At 37.0% G+C, this 27449-nt stretch overlaps 1 protein-coding gene across 4 annotated transcripts in view; it reads left to right on the top strand.

Annotated features, from left to right (window-relative positions):
- The window catches only part of LOC122808798 (rap1 GTPase-activating protein 1-like), a 1319062-nt gene that overhangs the window by 1266800 nt on the left and 24813 nt on the right, over positions 1-27449 (top strand). For all 4 annotated transcript variants that reach the window (XM_044079845.1, XM_044079848.1, XM_044079846.1 and 1 more), the window contains one exon: positions 9474-9577. In XM_044079845.1, the coding sequence (XP_043935780.1) occupies positions 9474-9577 (104 nt within the window). The remainder of the gene's footprint in view (positions 1-9473; positions 9578-27449) is intronic.

Below are 27449 nucleotides of genomic sequence, written 5' to 3'. Positions count from 1 at the left end.
GTACACCTATTTTTATAAGATGTGGAACAGCATGAGTTTGTTAAATGGAGATCTTGCCTTTTAATCATGTAGCATTCTATACAGAGATAATAGTACAACTTGGTAAAATCATGACAATGCATATTGCTTATCTTGACCTCTAGTAAGGCATTCGGCATTAGTCCACATAAAGGAATAATTAACACATTAACAGTATTAATGTCAATTAATTTTTATTTAGCTTATTCATTTGTTAACCAAGTAAGTTCATTTAGGTTATTCGCCTCTTTTTAGGTGTGATCCAGAAACACAGTCTGTTTAAATGACTTGCTTAGGGTGAAATGGAGAATGGTGGATTTGCACTTAGGACCACGGGATAAAACTCATTATTAGTGCATATCCTTAATCCACTGTACTAACTGCCATGCTCTCTGCACTAATAACCAAACACAACATATCATGTTAAAGGTCACCTGTCTATCTCAACAAGGCCTACCAGTGGGCAACAGGACACAGCAAGTCAAGGAAAAAGGTCACCCGTCTATCTCAATAGGAGTAACTAGTAGTATCCTACAGGGCTCTGTACTGTATCTACTTCTTTTTGGACTGTTCTTCTCCGACATAAATGTGAGAAATTGGTTGTCGATTACCAAAAGTGGTAATGATTGCAAAATGGCTAGATAATTAATTCATTAAACGATGCTGACCTTCCCCATGATTATCACCCCTTCCAAAAAAACACCTGTTGCAATAGTAATGACATCACCTCTAATGTTAATAAATATAGCCTTGTGATACTTGGACATAAATAATTGTTATACAGTAAATGATTGGATCATGAAAACACCATAATTAAAGAAATGCGGATATGATCAGCAACAATGCAGACTTCGACCAATGTGCATCTATCAAAATAAGGAAATCATACTCTGTAGCCAATCTAATTCAAAAGGGCATGTCTAGTCACTCCAGGAAAATCATTGATCCATTACTAAATAAAATACTGCATTTTGTAGTCTTCAGACAACACCCCTGAAGAAACTAGGAAAAGTCGAATGAGTCCTTATTAGAACATTCAAAGGATATGAAAAGTTGAGCAATTCAGAAAAACTTTAGGAACTGTCAGTATATCCTATTCATTATAACTTGTTTAGAGGTGTTGGCTGTCTGGTTTATAATGTAATGGATGGCCCAAATCTGTTTCATAGTTATCTTCCTCTGACTGTCTTACTAGTGTGTACAAGGAATTGAAGGTGTGTGTCAAAATGCCAGGCAAACTATCACAAATGCAAGACAATGGCTACTGACTTTTATCTCCCTACTGCTGACTATAACTTAGAATCCTAGTCCAACTATAAAGACAATCCAGTTTACTTGGAAATGAAAACTATATACATATCATAATGACAGATCTGTAAGAAGATCTATCATCCATGAATAGTGGGCTTGATGTCATATGTATTAGGATTATGTGCGAGATATGATTTTTCCAGGCTGCTAGGCATCCCCCCTCTTCCTATCATGCAGCATGTATGCCTACACCAAGAACTGTAATGAAACAGATATCCTGAGACACACAGACACACACACACACACACACACACACACACACACACACACACACACACAAATCCCACCCCCCACCCCCAGAGAGAGGTCAACAGTATAGATCTCAGCATTCTTCTCCCTCTCCAGCTATCGTGTCCGGTGCCTAAGTTGCTAATCAAAACCCTTTTATCTAGGTCATTGTTAGGGCTTCTTCCCTCTACAGAAGTTGTTTCTCAGTGTCACACCCAGTAATAAATACAGACATAAGGCATTATACAAACTTGGAACCAAGATACGCGCACGCCGGACAACGTGCACGGCCCCAACCAGTCAACGAATCCAAAAAATGAGCCAGCACATGTGGTTCGCTCCACCAAAAGACAACTTTATTATTAAGCTAGTTCATATAAAGAAAAACAGTATATGAACCCATAATCAAACAGCAAACCGGTTTCGGCTATATTATAGCCTTTATCAATGCTATAATGTGAAATCAAGTCAGAAAACCCAAACCCCCATGAGTGCCAGATTTATAGTGCTCATTCAAAGGGGCATGTACCATTACAAAACATTAGGGGACATGAAACAGTTTAGGGAAAAACCACATTTCATCCCATATAAATATATATATGCTTGCTTTGATGGTCACTCGATAATTTTGTGCATTTATATTGTACAATTTATAGGTCTTTTATATCCTAGACATGGATATTAGTGATATATTGAAGGGGCTTTCGACCGACCAAGACAATTTGGAGGTTTTTGGCCTAAATACCCTATCAGGACCTGATTCCAGGAACATAACATTAGATGGCCAGTCCCAATGTAATAACATGTTTTCTAAGCTTAATAGACATATGAAAACCTTGCGCACCAATGTATGGCATTTGAAACTTTTCAAAGCCTATAAAATTAAAGACATTACCCCCAGGGGATTAAGGGTCCGTACACAACCCATTGTGGCTAATATAGACAGTGAGCTATCTAAGGAATGGGCTGAGGCACAACACTTATCTTCCATGCACTTTGTTGATTGTTTATTACGGTATTATGAAAGGACAATTCAGAGTCAACTCACCGAAATTGAAACTTTGTGTGGGGAGGTAGAAAAATTGAAATCTGAGGTGTTATACTCACAGCATGTTTCAGACCTGGCTAAGGAGCTTTCAATATTGGAAAAACAGCTTACAAAAAGAAAAATTAATAAGTTTAATCGTGATTTGATGGACTATGAAAAAGGGAAACCTTTTGCAAATCAAAAATCAGTTAGATTTCAGGATTCTAGGTATATTAATACTAATAAAAAAAGACCAAGGTCCATTCTGAGACATTATAAAGCCACGTCTGATACTACTTCTGAGGAGGATACCTCCTCTGTAACGGATGGGGAAAGTTTCTCACGCCAGGTGTCCCCAGCTGCGAAAAGGAAACAGCCACCCCCTTTAGAGTTAGGGGTAGGAGGCGGGGTGGCAAGAAACACAGAACAAGATTCCGGCAACTTAACCTTACATTCCCTATTACAACAAATGGTGCAGTAATTGATAATATTCACAATATTTCTTCTTTTGAACTTTCTTCCGTACATACACAACTTCTGAATAAAGGATTATCCTTTGTACCTTCATCATTGGTTTCAGAAACTCAGTTATTACAAGATGTTGACGAATTTTGTAGAATACTTAACCTAAAAATTTTTTTTGCAGACCATGAAAATACTCAAAGGTCATCTGATTTTAGATTTAGAAAATCAGATTTTGTTCCCCCCATGAACAAACATGTGTCTATTTTTAGAGAATGTATAATGAAAGAGCTACATTATTCTAATTTGTATGGGCCTACCAAAAATAATTTAACTGCAGCAGAAAGGCAAGCTTTGATAGAGCTCAGTAACAACCATAATATAGTAATAACTATGGCAGATAAGGGAGGAGCGGTTGTGATTTTGGATCATTCTGTATATAACCAGGAAGCCTTGCGTCAATTAGCAGATTCCAGTTTTTATATGGAATTAAGTATGGATCCTACTTTATCCTTTAAGAGAGAAATTGATGATTTTTTGGATTTGTCGGTTCAACAAGGTACTATTACAAAACAGGTAGGTACACAACTTAAGGTGGAGGAGCCTAGTCCCCAATACCTATATATGTTACCAAAGATACATAAAGATCCATTACATCCTCCGGGCAGACCTATCGTTTCAGTTAGGGGTTCCTTAACGGAACCATTGTCAGCTTTTTTGACTTTCTATCTGAAGCCGTTGCTGACACTTATCAGGTCCCGCATCAAGGACACCACCGAATTTCTTAATATCATCAATGATTCTCAATTGGAATCTCATTGGCTGCTTTGTACACTTGATGTGGCCTCATTATATACATGGATCCCACATGATCAGGGAATTCTGGCGGTTTCCTATTGGTTATATCAATCCAACCTTTACTCCTTGGCCTTTAATAACTTTTTGATTAAACTAACTGAACTGGTGCTGCGGAAGAACATTTTCTATTATCAAGGAAAGGCCTATTGGCAGATTAAGGGAACTGCGATGGGTGCTTTCTTTGCACCCATCTATGCAGATTTGTTCATGGGGTATTATGAGGTTAAGTATATATATGATGGTAACTACAACAAATTTCTACAACATTTGGATATCTGGCGTAGATATCTAGACGATTGCTGGATGGTGTGGCGTGGGAATAAGGAATGTTTAACCCAGTTTGTGGATTATTTGAATAATAACACTTTTGGCGTTCAGTTCACGGTCAACATTGAACATTCAGAGATTGTATTTTTGGATGTTAAGGTTTCCAAACTTGCAGATAATACTTTATCTACTACTATATATAGAAAATTCCCTAAATACAATACTTTATTACATGCCAAGAGTTCTCATCCTCGCCATACCATCCGCAATATTCCAAAATCTCAATTCATGAGAATTAGACGTATTTGTTCATCGGATCAGGATTATTTGGATTGTAGTCTAGATTTATCTCGCAGATTTTCACAACGGGGCTATGAGTCTCAACTTCTAACTAATGCTGTAGGACAAACCAATAGATTGACACGTCAGGATTTGTTGTGTTACAAATCAGATGACAGTGAATTTATGAGGCTAAATAACAATCAACCCATACGTTTAGTAACAACTTATGGTACTAATACTAATCGCTTCAGAGATCTCATTAATCAACATTGGGGTATTCTTTTGTCACATGAGGTTTTAAGTAGGGTGTTGCCTGAACAATGTCAATTTTCCTACCGGTGGGGAAGAAACATGAATTCACATTTCACACATTATAAAAGATACATTCCAAGCCTCCCACAGCAAAGAACTTTAAGTGGTGAATTATTAAAGGGCTGCTATCCTTGTGGTCATTGTACAGCCTGCCAACATTTGCAGCAAACCAAAGAATTTTCTAGCAAAAACACCTCTAGAATTTTTGAAATAAGGGTTTTTGCTAATTGCAGTACGGATTGGGTTGTCTATTTGGCAACCTGTACCTGTTCTGCATTTTATGTTGGACAGACGTCGAGACCAGTGAAATTTAGAACAGGGGAACATTTAAGTGCAATTAAGAACAAACGTGTTGCCAATGCCTTATTCAAACATACTTTGGAACATGCTTCAGCAGTTTTTAGGTTTGTTGTTATAGACAGGATAACTCTTCATAGGGGTTTTAAAGCTGGATGGCACCAAAAACTTAATTGAATGGAAAATATGTGGATAATCAAATTGGGTGGTTTATTCAGACCTGGATTAAATATGTTAGAATAGATTATCTCATGAACTACTATATCATTATGCCAATTTAGGGGGTGTTTGTTATGTACCATTTCTCTTTCTCTGTTCTCCTACATAACCATTAGGTCTATCAGTCAGTATTTAGGGGCAGTCATATTGTATTATTGGTTGTATTTACTAGTACATTTTACAACATATTATGATGTTTCCCATAAGTTATATCATGGTCTATAGGCCTTTGTTTAAAGTATTATTGAAACATGTTGGTCAAGAGACTATTTTTATTTTACAGGGACATGTAATATTTATATACAAATTCTATGTTTCATTGAGGTTATAAATTTATACAATAATTTTTGTATTTTTTTGTAAATATATAATATACAAAAGGGAGAGGTTGTTTTATGCAATACTCTCACATCCATTTGAATGAAATTCATGACAATACATAGATTTTGTATGGTTTATTATGATATAAAAAAAATATATATATATTTATATGGGATGAAATGTGGTTTTTCCCTAAACTGTTTCATGTCCCCTAATGTTTTGTAATGGTACATGCCCCTTTAAATGAGCACTATAAATCTGGCACTCATGGGGGGTTGGGTTTTCTGACTTGATTTCACATTATAGCATTGATAAAGGCTATAATATAGCCGAAACCGGTTTGCTGTTTGATTATGGGTTCATATACTGTTTTTCTTTATATGAACTAGCTTAATAATAAAGTTGTCTTTTGGTGGAGTGAACCACACGTGCTGGCTCATTTTTTGGATTCATTATACAAACTTGGACAAGTTGTTGGTAATAACACCCTTGAGGGTTAAGTGGTAAATCATTTAAGGAAGTGTAATTCAATAATTAAGTATCCAATGGGCTTGGATTTGTAAATCACGTTTTTAAAAAAAATGGATTTAAACTTCATTGACTGTTTGATACTTTTATCTGAAGAAGTTCTTTGTATTGTAAGGAGAACGAAAAGTGAGTGTACTGTTTTTTTGCTTAATTAAACTACAACTACATTAAGATCGGGTATCTTGGATTTGTGTGTGCTGGTCTGCCTAGAATCAGTGATTTTGTTGGACACCCAGTAATAACACAGTATGATTTGGCTTTCCCACAGCCCCAAAATGGATTAAATGGGTAATCCAAGAAAGAATGAATGAATATACAGTCATGCCTAAACATTTTAGTTTGACGAAAAAACTGCATTCCTTTTCAAATTAAAAAAAGTAAAATAAGAAGATACTCTGCCTTGTGCCCATTGATTGCTGATACAGGCTTCCATTCTCCCACTGCCCTGATTTGGATTACGTGGGGAATTAGAAAATTGAATAAATGTGCAAATGTAGACATACGCCTGCACATTTTGGCATCACTAGAAAATTGTTTCTTTTCAAATGAACAAAAGAAATGAAAACTGACAAGAAATTCTGAACACACGAATAACAATGCTTCCTAATAATATAGAAACAAGGTCATTACTGTGGCTAAGATTGCACGTTGCTCTTCATTTTACACTGTTCAGTGAAAAGGATAGGGCAATGAAGTGCTGGCTGCCACTAAGCCTGTCTCCTCTGCAGTCAGCTTTATCAAAAGGCATTATCATATCTATAAAACTGCTATTCTGAATGATATAAGTGCAATCACTCAAAATTCTAAAGGATTTTCATGTCTGGCAAATATTGGAATCTGCTTACCTTTCTGAAATTTCTAACTGTAGTATCCAGAATGATCGCATGCGTGTGTGTGCCTTCTGTGGAAGTTTGGGCGCCAGGCTGGCAACTCGACACCGTAAAACTCCACTGCCAATCATGAGCGGACAGGTGATCCGCTATGGCAACCTCTAACCGAGACAAGCCGAAAGAAGAAGTATCCAGAATGATATGACTTTAGAGTTATTTTATGAGCAGACCCTGGAATTGTTACACAATAGTTAGCAGGGCTAAGTTCTTCATATTGGAGAACTGAGGGTTTAGGATAGAGTTTAGGAGAGCCATACTCATACCAGCTACCTGTGCTTGAAAGAACCACATGATCATCAAACCTTTTTTTTTTTGCAAACATACAAGTCAGCTTAAAAGGGGTCTCTAGCAGATATACTGTTTTATTCATTTATTTTATTTTATTTTTGCAAAAAAAGTGTCTCTATGAGTTAGTTAATGAGAGTGAGGAAGTCTACTATTTTGTAAGGCAGATGCAGAAGCCAAGATACAAAAATCTCTGTATAATCTGTTCCATGTAAACTATGATTTTGACCTGTCATTAAGTGTACAGCATTTTTTATTATTCCACATGGATAAGAATATGTTGCAGTCTGTTTCTAACAGAGCATTTTGCTAAGATTCCTAGCCTTGCACAAAGGTAGGGATCAGTTTTGAATCCACATGTGAAAAAGACCAAGATATGTGCCATTTTTATAGTATGCAAAGACAGAAAAAGAGATATCTGAGTTGATGTTGGCAGAGTCTTTGAAATACTGTCTGGGGGCATGCCTTGATGAACCTACTACTTTAAGTGAACTTTTCAAAAATGGACACAGTTTTCCAGTTTGGGACCACCTATCTAATTCTGACAGGTCAACTCCAAGAACTTTCTGTTCATGATGTTTAGAAAATTTAGAAACAAAAGTGTTATAATTCTGTTGTCTTCCCTAATATCAGTGATAAAAATACTAACCAGAATGAAACCCAGCAATCACCTACACACAAACTAGCAGGCAATTTTGCTCATTTTGGGTTATCTATCCTTGTCTCCAATTATTATACTCTCTCTCTTTCTATCTTATTAGTATGTAAAATCCAGTAAAATGATCTATAAAACTAGTAGCAGTCGCAAGGTATCGTTCACCCTGCTAGTGACATGATATTGAGAACACATTTCACCTTCTTAGTGGGAATCAGGATTTTCCTCCACTAGTCAGCATGGATAAGATACCAGGAGGATTTGGGAGCATCCCACATGCAGTGAAAAGGTAGAAGTGGTACCATGATGTTGTAGGTGGGCACACACAGTAGACTGCACATTTTGCACACTACATTGATACCATGCATTGCAGACACAAAAGGAGGAAAAAGCTGTGCAACTCCCTTGTATATGACCTCCAAAAAACAATCTAACAGCAGCCAAAGGGAAGGCATGCAATACAAAAACCATGAGGTACCCTAGGAGATGAAAGTGTCAGAGGGCATAGTACACCAAAAACAAAACAGAGGGATCCCAGGCAGGCAATCTCTCACAAAAATAAATTATAACAAATTTTTAAAAATTCTAGAAGGCCAGGAAACAAAGAATGTAATAGAGTTTGTGCTACAGAATCTAGCTTAATTATGTAATTCTGTGAGAAAACAGGACTACACGTAACTGATTTTGATTTTTCTGGGACTACAAAATGCACAATTCAGGACAACTGACAATCAGCTGTATATCATAATGCAAACATAATGTAATACACATTGTGAATTCCTGAGCGTTAATATGATTTGAGTATAAAAATGAAGGCAGTGTTATTATGTGCCTGATCAACATCTTTTTTTTTGTTCATATCATTTGTGAAGTACCTCCAAAATGGCCAAGGAAGAAGAAGGAGTAGATGGAGAGTTGTACTCCAACCACTCTCTCACACTGGATGAATCACCTGAATATGTGAGAAAGATTAGGGTGGCCTTTCCTTCCTTCCTTTTTGTTGTAACTAGAACAACAGGAAGTGATAGGACTGGTATCTTGCTTTACTTCAGGAAGCTTTCATTATTCTAAAGTGAAAATATACACACAATTTTCCTGAAACATTTAGACTAAAATTTGGCATTCCATATATATTTTAATGAAACCATTGCATGAACTGAGACATCCACATGTGCAAAAAATATGCAGTCTTGCAGTCAGTGCAGTGGATTAAGGCTATAAGCTGTTAACAAACTGCTTACTGTGGTCCAGAGTTTGATTTCCTCGGCCTTCATTTGCCTGTTGTGTGACTGAGCAAGTAGTGCTCTGCAGCAGCTGGGAAACTAGGCTGTGTTCCTCAGTTGCCTCCCTGGGAAACTAGGCTGTGTTCCTCAGTTGTCTTCCTAACAGCAAGCCTATCAAGTATCCAAACCTTTGCAGTATAATAGCAGTTAAGGATGCCATACAAAATAATTATACAAGGTCTTTAGTGTTCATGCTTTAATATTTTTCTTGCTTCTTTGTTTTACTGAAGTTACTCAGAACTCCCAGACCACAAGACTGCTTCACCATGGAAACTCTTTAGGGTCAGAAGACAAAGTTAAAGGGGATAAGGAAGAGTCTCAGCGCTACAACCCGGTAAGTAGTGCGACAGCTATGAATCTAGAAGAGACCTTACTAATGCATTATAGAATTTTTCAGATGCAGCTGTTTAGCCTATTTAAATGTATTATCTTAAGAAATAATATGACTATGCTGATTATGAAGGTGTCTGATTCAAACTATGTGCTTCTATGTCAGAAGATGAAACCAACTTTGCATGTCTCTCAAACATACCAGAGGCATGGCTGTTCCTTTTATAAGTTGACAGTGACCCAGAGTGATGGGACATTTCTTGTCCAAATTGAAATGTCAGGCGATGATTCAGAATTCAGCACTATATCAGACTACATGTACCAGATACACTGTGCTGAGACTGCTGGGTCTCAGAACTAACTGGACTGTCCAGGAAGGAATCATTATCTTGTGTACTGGTGAACTGTAGCTGCAGCAGCAAAGAAGCAAGCAAAAAGAAAGAAACTAATTTCTGTGTTATCATGTTACATACTGCCAGCATTCTAAATTGTTTCATGGAAAACACACTTTTTGTTGAAACTCATATCAAAGTCTATTGTGGGATCATGGGGATACTAATTTCTTGCTAAATGTGACAACGTATGCAAGAGAACATGATTTATTTAGTTATATTTGACTGCCGAGTGTAAAATGTAGCTCTGCAGCATGCTAATTTCTACTTGTTTACAAGCAGGAACTGCACCCTTAAGTATCTCAGTCTCGGCTGATGAAATGTTAGGCAAAGATCAGACTTAGTGACATATATTCCATGTCTGCATAAAAAGCGCAGGCACTAAGCCTGTTGACTAAACAAACCTTTACATAAAACTTCTGTCATAAAGGTAATGACGCATATATGTTTATTAAATGAGAAGTAATGTGTAAGGATATGACTTTGAAATAATGTTGTTGGTAAGTGCTGAACAGTGGGTCAAGAATACCTATCAGGAACAATGTAATATCTGCAAGACAGGAAATGGATACAAATTGTCATAATGATGTTATATAAAAAAAAAACATGTGGCTAATTACAGAACCTTACATAGAGGCTCTCCTGTTTGATTCTCAGCTGGAGTGCCTTTTGTGTGGAGTCTGCATGTCCTCCCCACGGTCGAGTGGCCTCCGAAAGACATCCGTGAATGGGCGTGCCTTCACTGAAGGTTGGGTATCGGGCTGGCAACTCGGCACCATAAAAATCTACTGCCAATCATTAGCGGACCAGAGTTCTGCTGTGGCAACCCCTAACCGGGAAAAGCCAAAAAGACAAATAATAACATATCTAGGAAAAAGCACTCCTAACTCCACTGAACTACATGTATTCAGTCATTCATCCATACATGACTTCAATCACTACTATTCATAATCATACATCTTGATGTAGATATACATAAATATGCATATATAAAAATATCCATGCAATGTAAATGAAAAAAAAAAAATATATATATATATATATATATATATATATATATATATAGATAGATAGATAGATAGATCTGTGTCAGATTATCGAAGTTCTGAAACTTCGAAATTCATATGGCCGAGACCATGTGATAGAAGTTTCAGAACTTTGAACATTAACAAAAAAATAAAATACTCTGAGATCGCACTACATTGTGGAAAAGGGTAAATTTCCCATTCCACCCTGTACTACGATCTCTATTCAAAATGTTCAAAGTTTCAAAACTTTGATCATATTGTCCCGACCATATGACTTTCAAAGTTTTGAAACTTAGATAATCTGATAGTGACCCATATATATATATATATATATATTTATATATATATATATATATATATATATATATATATATATACACACTTCATATGACTGAATTTCATTTGACCGAGACCACAATACCGAATTTTCAAAATACTGAAAACTCACTTGACTGAAACTCATAATATTGAAACCTTATGATGCTAAATTTCAACATAGTAATGGCAGCATGTAGACTACTGTAAGGTAAGGTAAACCCCATGGCCACCTACTATTATCCTGTTCCCTAGCTAAACTCTGGAATTCTCTCCCTACCACCCTTTGAAATACTCAGAGCTACTCAAACTTCAAAACTCTTCTCCAATCTCACCTCTTTTCAAAGTGGGAATGTTCCTGTACCCCTACCACATAAAGGCTTTAACACCATCTCCCATCCACTATATACCTCAAACGTCTATCACTGTGCTGTCTTACCCTTTGCCTCTACTTCCTCTCCTACACTAATATTCATAAGCATCCCCCCAACCCACTCCCTTTCTTCACTATATACCACCTTTTACCTCTCCCACCTCACCTTCTCTCTCTCCTCTCCTCATATTTCTAACTTCCAAAAAAAGCTTGTATTTATCTGTACATAAATGTTTTACTTGTTTTTTTCATCTGAAATGCCTGTACTTTTAATATGTTTACACTACATGGATCTCACTTTTGTAAATCATTACCTAGGATTAGAAATGTTATGTTTTTTTTAACAAACTGTATATTATCTCTGTATTTTTCACTGCTCAACTACTTTATTTACTTTTGTATAACTATCGTAAAATTGTCTGTATCCTGCAGCGCTTTTCTCCTCGGGCCTCCACTGAAAAGGGGCTCTTCCAGGCCCAGTGAACTATCCCGGTCATCAAACTGTAATAAATAAATAAATATAAGTAAAAGGTATATGCCCTTTTCCCCACTGTACTGTGATCCTAGAGTTAGTATATATATATATATATATATATATATATATATATATATACTTCAGGAGAGAGTGGGGGGCACAGATTGGCTTTATATCGTCTGGTTTCTGTTAAGAGGGTACGTAAGTAAAGAGTTAGTCATTGGTGTTGTAAGTGTGCATGTCTATGGTTTACAATTTAGTATGTTGAAATTTAACATTGTAAGGTTTCAGTATTATGAGTTTCAGTCAAGTGAGTTTTTAGTATTTTGAAAAGTTGGTATTATGGTCTCGGTCAAATGAAATTCAGTCATATGAAGTAGACTCATATATATATATATATATATATATATATATACATATATATATATATATATATGTATATATATATATATATATATATATATATATATATATATATATATATATATATATATATATATATATATATATATATATATATATATATATATATATATATATATATATACACATAAATACACGCACTCAGCACACAGGCACACACAGACTAAGTCTTTAGGGCTATGGTTAGGTGAAACTCAGAGATGCTTTATGTAGTGATTGTGTTATGGAAAGGGCTTTATGCAGGTAAGCTACATGTTAGGATTAGGTGCAGGGAAATAGTTAGGGTGAGCACATATTACTAAGTGGAGCAGGGACAAACAACATAAACAATTGCAGTTTCATAAGCCGTACATTAAAAATACTTAAAGACTATTTTTTGCAGGGGGTCAAGTCCCCCTGCACTCCCACACTACTTTAAATATACCAACTCTGATATTACACAAATATGGAAAATAGGCAAATTATCCCACTGTGATTTTTTACAACACACACAAACACACACACACACACAGCCGTAAATCAGACAGATTCACTTACACTGCTAAAACTAAACTAGAAGAAGATGGTTCCTTGTTTGCATGCATTGACTGAATGCATGTTGATGTAATGTACAAAGCAAAGTTTTTAACCATCTACCCCTTGATGGAGCAAAATGAATAAGTTGAGATATTAATCCTTAATTTCCTGACAAAACTGAAGTAATGTTTTGGTACCTTTGGTGACCTTTATTCTTTTCTTTGCATTTTCTAATAGTACTCTTACATTCCTTGCTGGCATGTTTCTGTGTGGTCTTGAGGGAGGGGCACTGGGATTTCTTACAACTTTTCACATTTTTTCTTCTTTTTTATACAGTGTGTTAATGTGGGAGTTCCACAAGATAGGTTTATTTCTGAATTTACCAATATATTTTTGGTGAATGGGTATGAACTTTTTCTTAGTAGCTGTTTCGGTGCTGGTAAAAAACTGAAGGTGAATATGGGAGCCCTCTCACTTCTGTCCATTTGTACAGAATTTTTAAAAATTTGTGTGGGTCTTCACAAGCTGATGGAGATTTGCCATCGAGAAGTCTGTAAAGATGGTCTCATTTGTTTCTGGGATAATAAGTCCTGAAAGAGCAAAATACTGATCTGTGGTCACATTTAACCAGGGATGAAGAGATGCCGGGTTGGGGCTAGGTTGGTACAGACAAGGTGAAGGATCTAGTCAGTAGTTTTGCAATTTTCTCTAGTGCATTGCTGTTAAAAAACACCAGGAAATGTTGTGTCTTTCGGCTTTTCCCGGTTTGGGGTCGCCACAGCGGAACTCTGGTCCGCTAATGATTGGCAGTAGATTTTTACATGCCGAGTTGCCAGCCCTGACACACAACCTTTAACGAAGGTACACCCATTCACGCATGTCTCTACACAGAAGATGCTCTAGCTGAGAATCGAACAGGACGTCTTACTGTGAGGAGACAATGCTACCGCAGCACCAAAAAACACCAGGAAATACTGAGCTGATATATTTTTGAGGTGTAAGTGTACCAATCAATGCTTGGATAACTGAAGTCATCTAACAAGAAGATATAGGATTTTATATTTAACCACTTCACTGGTGTTAAGGTAATTTCACTGATCTTTCTAGAACATTGGTGGGAGTTATAGTTAGCAATAATGTAATAGTTAGATTTGTTAATAATGATTTGGCTCTCCAGTGACTCCAACATAGGATTATGGGTAATTTCATGTGAGATAATGTTGTTTCTGATAAGTTAAGGTACTTCACTACAGTTACCCAAAGGTCTTAAGGCATTATCGGTGTTAAAACCAAGTGTAGAGAGAGTTCTGTCATTGCAATGAAACAATATCTCAGTAACTAAACCATTGTGGATGTGTTCAAGTAGTAAGAGGCTCACAAATTCTGGAATCTTTCTATTTAAACTTAGTGCCACCATGATGTTATCTGAATCTGAGTTAGATTTTCCTTATAGAATGTTCAGAAGGGAGACTCTATCTAGAAAAAGCAGTATGGGAGCAGCAAAGACTTTAGCCAGTATATGAAAGCTCTGGTATGAAAGATATAAGTTATCCTTGGTGAAACAGGAAGTCTTATCAACCATCTCAAGCCAGGTTGACACATGCCTGATCCCCTCAAAATGACACCAATTATTTAGCCAATTGTTAAAGCCAATTATCCTGTCTTGGTAGCTATGCATCATTCTTGGTGAAGGAAGATTCTTCTTATGACTAATGTCATTCCCACCTTTAACACATGCCAGTGCCCCTTTGTTCTTTCTCCCACCAGAAGCAAAACAGTAGCACTAATCCCAAGCTCATTCCTGAGTAACGGGTGAGTGGCTCTTTGGTAATCATCAGTCCCATCCCATATGTTACAGCAGTCTGTAGGCTTATTGTAGCCTTCTCCTGATAGATGACCTGGATAGCAAATACAACAGCTTGGCACACTAGGCTGCACAATAGTCCAAAATTGAAGAGGTTTTCAACAAAATGGCAATCAAGCCAATCAGGGAAGTTTCATACACACTGGCAATTACTAGACATGTGGAAATCAGTGTCTCTGTGCTCTTTCTCTTATCATGACCAAAACAGTACCAGCAATCCCAGCCTGGCTCCTAAGAAGCAGTTTCTAGACTTTCTAGTGTTTCATAGTATATATGAAAGCTATGGAACAATATCCTTTTCCACTTTCTCTCACCAGGAGCACAACAGAAGCACTGATGCCAAGCTGATTCATGAACATTGATTTACAGGATGCCAGTGATTGATATGTTCCAAATGTAGGAGATTTTAAAATTAAGATGGAAAAAAGTTAATACTTTAGCCTAAATGATGGGAAAGTATGAAAGGAAGGGTAACTAAATCTTTAACAGTCTAAGGGTGGGCTTTGTGGTTTGAATTTCTAGTTCTTGCTAGCATGAAAGATGATGAGATGAGACTGAGAGGATTCCTCCAAAGTCAAATGTATTTTAGGGATAGGCCACTTAAGAGCCACTGGGTTTAATAGCACAATAAGGTCCAGGAGTGAGAGTAGGAAAAGTAGTTAAAGAGTAGCCATCATAGATCACTAGCAGCTCCCAAAGATGAAAACCTTTTCCCTATTCTGCTTATCATAAATAATAAATGTTCCTTCTTATCTTCCCCCACATATCACCTAAACATAATCCCTTTGTAGTCAGAGACTGCAAAATAAATCTGTCCATACTGGGCATAACCAGTAACATTTAAAAATTCAAGAAAAATATTTTTAAGTAATACAAATTTAAAATAAAACAATTTAAAGTAAAACAAATTGAGTAAAACAGCAAAATAATAAACAATGCAAGTATACAAACTTTAAATGAAGAATTTGAAAATGCTCACACAACAGCAGTGTTAGATCAGATGCATCTCCCAAAACCCTTTCCTGCTCTGCTTACCTTAAATAATAAATGCAACTTCTCATCTTCTCCCACAGAACATCTAAACTTAATCCCTTTGTAGTTAGAGAATGGAAAACAGTTCTTTACATATTGGCCCTAACCAATAAATTTTAAAATTTCAAGAAAATAACTTTTCAAGTAAAGCAATTTTTAGATAAAATAAAGTAAAACAACTTGCCATAAAAAGAGCAAAATAATAGAAACAAAACAATTATTTCTTCTGATATTTCAACTTGCCTGAGGTATGAAGAGACATGATATATTAGAACTTGAGTATGTTAGATAAAACTGGATTAGTAAAAGAAGTTTAAACATATTCTTTGGCAAAGTACACATTAAAGAGATAACATTAACTATGAATGGGATTTATTCTAAGGTATTTGTAATAAATATTAGATTATAATCGAGTGAATATTGCTAAAAGTGTATTTAAAGGTGGGATAATCACCTTATTAAACTTTTAAGAAAGAAAAAAAAGATTGTATCAGAAATTTAAAAATAACAAAACAAATTTAAGTAAGACATGTCTAAACCAAATAACAAAACAGCTAAAAAGTATCTGGTACTCATGATGTGTAAATATGAGAGTTTCCAGATAAATGAAAAACATAGTAAAAACGTTTTCACAAGTATGTTAACTCAAATAGGAGTGTACAAATAATGGTAAGGCCTATTTATACCAGCAACAGAATTGTTATTGAAAATTTTGAAATAGCAAATACACTGAATGAAGATTTTATTGAACTGTCTGAATGGTATTATGCTAATAATATTTGTTACTTATCTACTGTATCAGCTCCATGTCCAAACATTTCAAAAGTAGATGTTTCTCAAGCATTAGGTAAAAAAAACAAACTTGTTTGATGGCACCAGACAATTGCACAGGTAGATGTATATGTATGTTCCCTAAAAGTGGAACTGAGCCATCAACATGTGTGTTTAATAACAATAGCATGATGCAACTTGGAGTAGTACTAAAGGTTAAGGAATGGTAATTAATTGTATCAGTGTATAAAACTGGTAACCAAAAAAACAAAATAAAAATCTAATTATAGATCAACAAGTCGCAATAGTACATAAGAAAAGTTTAGCAAGATGTTTACATAATTCATTTGGTGATGGGTGGTATCTATGAACCCTCAATGGATCCTACAGAGTAAGGATTTATAAAAGTAAAATCCTCTATGATCTGTCAAATAAAGTTCTACAAAAAGGTCTCTACATTAGTAGATCAAGGGGAAAATGTCTAATAATGTAGCTTGATGTTACCAAGACATTTAATGCCTTATTACACGATCAAATTATATTGTCTTTACTGTATAGGTATAAGCCCATTCATTATTAATATGATAAGAAATTGTCAAAACAACATAGATCAAAGTGCTGTAGTTCAGGGCAAACAGATCATCTTGGACATATACTAATAGAGGAATACCTCAGGGTTCTATATCAGGACCGCTTTGTTTTATCATTGTGTTCTCAACACTGCCAATAGTCTCAAATGTATGGATATCTAAATATGTTGATGACTGTAAACTAGAGACAGACATAAATACTCAAAAGATATTGAAGAGCTAAATAAGAACTCAAGCAGCTGGCAGAATTGGGCCAACAGTTTACAGTTAAGGTTCAGTACTACCAAAAAATAAGGTAATAGTCTATGATGCTAAACCAGATATTAATTTTGATATAAAAAAATAGGAGACAAATGATTGGAGACTGTAAAGCAGATCAGAGACATGGGTACTATAGATTGCTTAGCATTTAACAGTAAACAACATGTAGTGAAGATAAAAGCATTAAGATAGATGGGTCAAAATTATAACAGTATTCTATAAAGAGATCCAACTATTCTCAAAACCATATATGTACTTCATCAGTAAGACCTATCACTGAGTACAAACTTGAGTATATTCTCTCTCTCTAAAAGAGATATAAAAACATTAAAGGAAGAACAAATATAATCTAATATGCAAAGAGAATCAATTAGTTCAAATGTCTTAGTTATACCAAGAGGCTAAAGTATCTCAACTAACACTCTATTTTGCAAATATGTGAGTAGTAAGTTACATTAAGCTTATAAGGCAGTGAACAGTTCTACTTTAATAGAGGAACTGAACCTTAATTTGGTCTCTCAATATGCAGGTATAAGAGAGAGGGACTATAGCTCTCAACTGTCCACATTTTAGCAGAATGTCCGGATGATTGACTCATATTTTTTGTCCATTTCTGCAAATCATTGAGGGCTGAAATCAGGAAACATAATGGCAAACATTTATTTTTTACACTTCATACTCTTCAGAAAATCCTTGCTAATGCAAAACTGGTTATTCTATCAACTTTCTAAGTTTGTAGAGCAATATTTAAAGTGTCCCTATTTCTGGGCCTTTGTCTCCCCGTTATTTTTGGCTTTGTCCAGATTTCTTGGTCTAAAAGGTTGATGGGTAAGAGAGGGACATATTTTAAAATATTTAGGAAAGGGATTCTTATAAACGTATAACTTATGGAACAAAATGCCTGTTGAAGTAAAGAACACCACTTCATGAATAGCATTTAAGGACAATGGATAGTTGTATAGGAAATCACAAATATGTTCCAGGACTGAGTTGAGCCTGCAATATAAAACATCTAACTGATTGAACTATGACTACCTAAAATAAAGAATTCCAGGGATCAAACTTAGTCAGAGTTTTAAGACTTGTACTGAACACTCTTAAAATTCTGATAGGGCACCTTGTGAGTGAGATAAGCCTTTTTCTTTATTTTGGTTTATGATGAAAAGAAATTCATGCTTGGTGGTCACCAGAATGGGCAGTACCTCTTTAAAGAAACGGTGTATGATTTATTACTGATCTTTTTATGTGATATTTGATGGTTTGACAGTTTGTTTTGCATGATTGTATATTTTGCATGTTTATTGATAATGTGCTCTTTACTATGCAGTCTTTTTTATTTATTTATTTTGCTACTTAAGTGGTTCTGCTATGTTGGACTCTGTGAGCATTGAGCAAGCTCTGAAGCTTTTGCTTCAGTAATCGCTGGTTTTATATACCTCTCAACTGTACAGATTTTTGCAGAATGTCCAGATTTTTGGCTCATATTTTTGGTCTGTTCCTCTTTTTTCCTGGCAAATCACTGGAATAATCTCAGGATTGAAGTCACTAAATAATGACATACATTTGAGTTTCAGACTTCAAATCCTTCAGAAAATGTATATTAAAACAAACCCTGTTACTCTAGCAACTTTCTAAGTTTATAAGAGCAATATTTAAAATATGTCCCTATTTGTACCCCCCTCCCATTTTGTCAAGCTTTGTCCAGATTTTTTGCATTAACAGGTTGACAGGTATTTTTGGCAGTATGTGCTGCAATGAGATGCACATTGCTTGATGATTAAAAGCATCTGTAGCATTCCAGTATTTATTATTGCATAAGGTTATGTTTTTGCTCTGCTGAGATTTGTGTTTTGGTGACTGTAGTTAGAGACATCAGAAGTTATGTATCCTCATCATGAGGCTGACCTAGTAGTCAGGCAGTCTGTTAATGAAGTGTTATATTCCTCATTGCTGCAGGCTAACAGTAAATGCTTGGAGCTCAAAGTGAAAGAAAATGCAAATGTGAGAAAAAATCTTGTCACCTGTAAAAGTAAAGTGACTTTTTGGCATATATTTTCAATTAAAATTATTTTTTCTTATTTACACCAGCAAAGAATACCACAAATGCAACACTACAATTAACTTGCAATGTAACAAAAGTCTTGCATGTGTTCTATCAGGGGCTGCAAGCTTAAAAGAGTCAAGGCAGCCTCTCAACTAGTACTGCAGGAGTTAAACAATAAACAGTGTGATTAGAGTTGCAGGTGTAAATGAGTTGATCTGCCAGTCAGATACTTCCAAGAAATGCAATCAGCTGATTTGGGTAGCTTAACCCCTTTTGGTAAAATATAGATAATTCCCTTATTAGTATTCTTCTATGTCTCTACATCTGCAAGTCACTCATACCTATTCACCATGCCTGCAGCCATGTCTGCCCCTCTTGTAAATTGTAAAATGCATTTGTTCCTTACACTCTTTTACTACTATTTCACCAGGGAAGAGACTAACCCTCAAGAAAGTGTACAGATACAGTTCCAAGTACTTATCCAGCCACTGAGTGGAATACCTTCCCAAGTTCTTTAGAACAGTCAAAAACAAATAAATAGGAACATGTATATACTATTTAACAGTTGTGTGTGTGTGTCTCTGTGTCTATGTGCATATACTGACTGTGGGTGAAACACCCAAACATCAACGTTCATATCAAATAGAAAATGTTGACATTGCAAATGTTAACACACTACTACACATGCACTGAGCATCTTGGCACATGCAAAAATAAAATTATAAAAAAATATAGATTACAAACTCGTCAACCATGTGCCCTGCTAATTATATATATTAACAAGATTGTACAATGTCAGGGAAAGGGTATATTCCACAGCTCAGAGAATTGTGCAGTCTGTCACATCTGTCAACCTTCTGTGCAGTCAATCAAAGTTTGTCGACAACACAGATGATGACCAAAGCTAGAGTTGACAAAATGTATTGCCGTGTGTGTGTGTGTGTGTGTGTGTGTGTGTGTGTGTGTGTATGTGTGTGTGTGTGTTTGTATATATGTATATATATATATATATATATATATATATATATATATATATATATATATATATATATATATATATAAAATTTATTTATTCATTTATTGCATTTGTTACCAGGATAGTCTGACTGGACAGAAATCTACCCCTTTTCAGCAGAAGTGGGGTAGAAAAGCTTCAGGAAAATTCCAACATTGCATAAAGAGCAGAGTAAACAGAGGTATACAAGTAATCAACTATACAAAATTTAAATACAGTATAATTTATTAATAAAATCATGTCATGAGCTATGAAACTTTTTGTGGGGATAAAAGCATTGAAAAAAAAGAAAAATCACATAAAGAACATAGTAAACAGAGATGTGTGAGTATGAATGTGTGTGTGTGTGTGTGTGTGTGTGTGTGTGTGTGTGTGTGTATTCATATATATATATATATATATATATATATATATATATATATATATATATATATATGTACATATTCATACTCACACACTTTTGTTTACTATGTTCTTTATGTAATATATTTATAGTTTCATAGTTTCATAGTTTCATAGTTTCATAGTAGTGTACTAGGCTATCTGCCCGGGGGCATTTATAAGCCTAGCCAACAGTGATGTGGCTTTACGCCACCCCATACTATATAGTTGCGCCTCTCTAGTAGTGACACATGTGGGACCCCATTATTTAGTAAACTATACCTCTGTCTAGTAATGACACTGAGGTGACTCCCGGGGTAAACTTGCGATCTCCCATCCATGCATCGAGATTTTTCTTGAACAGTGCCAATGAAGGGCTCTGTCTCACATGAACTGGGATTTTGTTCCAGAGTATGGGTAACCTCTGTGTTATGAATCTATCCCTCCAGCATGTCCTATTCATATTTGTGCAGAGGTTGAAATCTTTAGCTCGTGTGGTTCTGGTGGATTTGGATTTGTTGAGATGGAGCATGTCCATCAATTCCTGGTTGGACATGGCCCTGTATGTTAGGCACAAATCACCTCTGAGCAGGCGGTATGCTACTGAATAGAGCTGGAGTTTCTTTAATCTAGCTGGATAAGGCACATGTTTGAGACCTATGATCCTCTTGGTGAGGTACTTCTGGGGTCTTTCCAGTTGTTGCATGTGCCGGGTGAGATACATCCCAAATGGAGCATTATATTCAATCTTGGGCCTGACAAGGGAGGAATATAGAGGTACAATGACCTCCTTTGATCTGGATGAGAATCCCTTCATGATGAGATGTGCAAGGTAGAATGTCTTTCTGACCACTTTGGCAACATGGTTGTCAAAGGAGAGGTCACTATCGACTTGGGTCCCCAGGTCTCTGATTACTTCTTCCGTATTCAGTGGGTTATTGTCTACGTGATAATTTGTGGGTTCTTTGTTTTTCCCAAAGGGGATGACTATACATTTTTTGGCGTTAAGTTTGAGGCCATGATTCCGGCACCAGTTGTCCGTTTCAGTGAGACCTTTCTGTAGGATGTGTGTGTCAGCAGGTGAATCAACTATGGCACCCAGTTTGCAGTCATCTGCAAACTTTGTCAGCCATAATCCTTCCATATTTGCTTTCACATCTGAGAAGTAAATGCCGAATAGGAGTGGACCCAAGACTGAGCCCTGTGGGACACCACTTGTGACTGGTTTTGAGTCTGACATGGCTCCAGCAATTTTAACCTTATGGGTTCTGTTTTTTAGCCAGTTTGCTACCCATCTTGTGACATATGGATTTACATTTAGGCTGCTGAGCTTGTCAATGATGCCAGAGTGTGGTATCATGTCAAAGGCCTTAGCCAAGTCCAAGTAGGCAGTGTGGACAGCCTTGCCCTCATCGATGGCACTAGTGACTGTCTCGAAGAAGTCAACCAGGTTTAAGAGGCAGGATCTGCCTTTTACAAAACCGAACTGTGTGGGATCAAGGGTCTGCAGATCCCCAATGTCGCCATTTATGAGTTCCATGATGATTCTTTCCATAGCCTTACAGACCAGGCTGGTCAAACTTATGGGGCGGTAGTTACCAGGGTCAGTAGAATTTCCCCTTTGTGGAGTGGGACCACTGTTGCTGTGCGCCAGTGTTCAGGTACATATCCTGTAGTGAGGCTAAGATTGAATAGCGTTCTTAGGGCGGGTTTAGTTCATCTTGAAGTTCACGTAACACGCAACCGGGATACCATCGGGTCCCATAGATGCTGTGTTTTTTGCCTTGTTGAGTGCTGATTTCACCTGTATGTCTGTGATGACAGGTAGTTTACATTCAGCAGGGATAATTACTTCATCTTTAGGGGTGAGGGAAGGGAGAAATTTGCACTGAACCTATCTGCCAGAATATTGGCAATGTCGGTAGGGTCAGTGAATTTTTTGTCATTGTGTACTAGCTCAGAGCATATCTGAGAATTTCCTCCCAAGGTTCTGACATAATTGAAGAAGGCCTTGTGATTGTCTTTGGTATCCTTGGCAATCTTTTTCTCAAAGTTTGCTTTAGATGTTTTTATGAGAGAACGTAGTTTCTTACTTGTGCTGATCAGGGAAGCCTTTCCCTTGTGGGATTTGGCTTTGTCCTGCAGTAGCTTCCTTCTTCTGTTGTACAGTTTGTTTATAGCCGGGGTCCACCAAACTGGGTGTTTTCCCTTGGTGGAGAGGGTCTTGGTTTTAGTTGGGATTGCTTGATCCATGCATTCTTGGAGATGTCCGTAGAAGGCTTTTGTGAAGGATTCAGCATTTTGGGATGTGGTTTCCATTAACCCAGTAGGCTTAAAGGATATCATTTCTGACTTGAGGAGCGCAAAGTCAGCTTTTGAAAAGTTTTTCACTGTAGTCTTTTGTTCTGCGGGTGGGGGTGGGATATGTACATCCAACGTGATCAGTTTATGGTCAGATCTTACTAGTGAGGGGTTTATATCCGGTGCGGAGCATTTGGACCCCATGTTTGTGATAATCAGGTCAAGTATATTATCTCTCCTCGTAGGAGAAGTGACCAGTTGCTCCATAGCATTTGAGTTTATGAATTCCAGGAATCTTTGGGCTAGGGTGTTAGGGCTAGAATAGTGGGCCCAGTCTATGTTGGGGTAGTTGAAGTCACCCAATATGATGGTGTTTGGTGTGACATTCATATCCTCCAGTGTATTCAGGAATGCTTGATGGGATTCCTGGGATTGGGAGGAGTTCTATAACATGCGACCAGTTGTATGGCAGTTTTGCCTATGGTGAGTAAAACTTGTATGGTTTCTGATGCTTCATGGGTAGCCACCAATCGAGAGGTGTAGGTGTCCTTTATGAAAATGGACACTCCCCCTCCCTTTGTGGTTCGGCCTGGAACTTGAGGTCGAAACGCATGATATGAGGTATAGCCTGGTAGCGCTGGAGTGCTCTCAGGAGCCTTGAACCAGGTTTCGGTTACTGCACAGACATCGATGTTCTCCATACTGAGAAGTGCTTCGAGTGCCTGCATCTTGAGATTTAGACTTCTGGCATTGAGCAGCATTACCCTTAATTTTTTTCCATTTTTGTTTTTTATGGAGGTTGATTTGTCCTTTGAGCATTGCCTAAAAAAGGCACTATGGGGGTGGCAAGAGCCTTGGCCAGTATCCGGAAGCCCAGTGGTGACAGGTGCAAGCCATCCCTTGCGAAGCAACGTGGCTTGTCCAGCATGTCATCCCAGGCTGACAGACATTGGATCCCCCTAGAATGACACCAGTGATTAAGCCAATTGTTAAAACTGATCATTTTGTCTTTGTACTGAGGCATCATTCTTGGTGAAGGCAGGATGCTGCTCAGGGTCAGGGTCATACCAGTCTGGGCTACATAATCGGAGAGCTCCTCAATGTCTCTTTTCATGTAGTCCAGGGAGGTACGTCTCAGGTCATTCACACCCGCATGGACAATGACTGAATCATACTTGTACTTGCTTTGGAGTGACCTGAGTGCATGTGTAATGTGGCGGATCCTAGCCCCCGATAGGCAGCTCACCGTTACCCTCTCCTTATTCAGCCTGGTAAGTGGAACGTCGGTGTGTCTGACTATAGAGTCACCTATTACTAATGTCTCTGGCATAGTGTTTTGCCTTAGGGGCTGTGATTGTGTGACACACCTGTTGCTTGAGGTATGTGTTGTAGGTGTTGCATTTTGTGGGGGTGTATTTCTGGGTGTCTGCTTTGGAGGCCTCTGTTGTTTTGGTAAGTTTTTTATAAGAGCCTCCGAGTATGTCTTTGTGTTCTTATGTGTTTGGTTTGTAGTAGTGGTGGTTTTATGTGTGACTGGTTTTGCTTTGGGTGTGGGTACCATCTCCTCCTGTCTGGTCTTGCCAGTCCTGAGTTGAGAGAGTTCAGCCTCCAGTCTGGCTATATAGTTGCATCTCTCACAAGTATATGTGTTAGTAGGAAGGAGGAGAGGGTTGTCTGTGTACATGAGACAATTGTAACATTGTCTTAAGATTCCCAGATTAACCAGCTGAACAAGAGAGGATGCTAGTGGTCTACCACTCGACATACTAGAATATTATAAGGAGTGTTGTGCCTTTAAGGGATGTGGGTATTCACAGGGGGTAGTGGATGCCTGTAGTGCTTACTTTAGGGTAAGAGTGCTTGTTTTATTATGAGTGCTTGCTAAGGATAGAAGTTCCGAAAACAAGTGCTAATATATACAGCTAAATAGACTGAGTAGAGCTTCTAAGGGAAAAATTGAAGAGCAGACTTGGCGGAGCCAGAAGTAGTTTAAACCTGTATAACCACTGCTGCGCTAGGCGCCCAACCGCGCAAAAACGCGCAAAACACCCTGAGGCGGATTTTTATACATTTTTATGTATATAATATATACATATTATATGTGTGTGTGTGTGTATAGCTATTCTGCTTAAGGGAGTATATTTGCCAGGTTGGTTAGTAACAACAATCTACTAAATAGCTTTGCATCTCGTTACATGGATCTCTTGTGCATAGCCTATCCTAAAAACAGGACTTAAATTTGTAAAATAAAATTGACATTTTTTGCACCTTTCCAATGGGTGAATTTTAGCATAGTAAGCTGCTAAGATGTGTAAATGGTTAACCTGAACTAATGTAAAGTATCTGAAAAATAATTGTTTTTTTTTTTTGTCTCCACCAGGTTTCCTCTGTAAATGGGTACCACCCAATCAGACTAATCCAGTCAACAAAACTAAATGGTTAAATAAATCCAGCTGCTCACATTCCAATATGACTGCTGCTTCACTGATTTTAAGCTCATATAAGCTCATATATTTGAGAGTATTCTACCGATCTTATGTCCCTCTTCATCATTCTACTCTTCATCATGCAGTAGCTGTGCTGAATATTTTCTGCAAAAAAAATATTTTACTTCCAATCTTTGTGATGTCAGTTTGAAAGACAATAAATAAGAATAACTTTAGCCTTGCCTATGAGGTACTTCACCAGTAATAGCACTTTCAGTGGACTTTGTTTACTGTTACCCTGTGTCCTTTTAGCTACCAAAATGTTTTACCCTTACTACCACTCTGTGCCCCACTCCAAAGCTAATTTCTTACCTAAACTTTTCCGTACCATTATCAGACTCCTTGTAAAACAGCCATCCACAGAGATTCAATAATGGTGTGATATACAAGTAATTCCTTTATGATTAAACCCAGAACAGTGCTGGTGTATGTCTGTGCTAAGAATTGCCTTTAATAGTAGCCAGGGTGATGTTAGGGGCCCTGCTCATGTTTTATTTCTGCCATTATTCACCATCTTTACTTTGTTTGACTATATTGTCATGTGATTATTTAATTAATTTATTTATGTAGAAGGTTTGTGCAACTGCCATTTATATTGACAAGTTGGATTTTGCTTAACATTTATATCTGTGAAGGCTTTGTTTAGAATATGTACTAGATATATCATTCAGATGTAGCCCTGAAGTTCATTCCTTGAAAATACAATTTGTCAGTGGAATTTCTATAACTATAGTTGAGTTCTGCATCTCCCTTTTTGTGGAATCACAGACCTTATTTCATTTTTTTCTAACAGATAGATTGGAATCATCCTATTGGACTTGCTTGGCATGTCCTCTCCTTTCTGTCCAAGCTGCTTTTAGTCCAGTGCCCTGATACCTTCCAAATATAACAAATAGTGTTCTCATTTTCTTAACAATTAAGGCAAAACTTACACATCAACAGATTTCCCTCTTTGTCCTGGTCCTAATCTCTGGAAAGAGAATTGCAAGTGCATCCTACTTGTCTTCTGGAAATACAACCTCTTTCTACAAATTCATGAAAACGATAGCTAGTTGTTTTATCAGTTCATCCCTCAATGAGCTAAGAATTCTGAAATGAACACTTCAGGTCCTACTGTATGAGCTGCCTCTGTTTTTCCATAAAAATACTGGAATCAAATTCTTAGCATTTTATGGTCTGGTTTTTATAAAATATGGTGAAGATAGAGGATGTAAAGGCACATTTTGTGTATCAAGATATTTATACCCAGTTGAGCTTACTTCCTTTTTTTATTCATTTTTTCCACCAATGACCTCAAGATCCTCCCACCCTCCAACCAGGATTCCACATTACTCAATTTCCATCACCTTGCTGATACACTACCCCTGCATATTAATTTGGTGGTTGGGCCTTCCTTCTGCAAGGAAGAAGGCCATCTGGATCTGGAATGCCCTCATATTTGGAGGTGGATACTAGTGGAATCCCATCATATTGTTATTGTTATAGCCTAACTACCATTAGGGTGTTGTGGCAAGCTATACCAGAAAAAATGAGCATGTACACCACTGAACATGCAGCCACAGAAGGCATGCTGTCTTGCATTTACTGTGGTCTCCACTGCAAAGAAACA

Source organism: Protopterus annectens, chromosome 8.part0 (genome assembly GCF_019279795.1).
Source record: "Protopterus annectens isolate FY-2018-M chromosome 8.part0, PAN1.0, whole genome shotgun sequence".
NCBI classification, from domain to species: Eukaryota; Metazoa; Chordata; order Ceratodontiformes; family Protopteridae; genus Protopterus; species Protopterus annectens.
The sequence above is the reverse complement of the archived record's forward strand: the minus strand, read 5'-3'. Positions and strand labels throughout refer to the sequence as shown.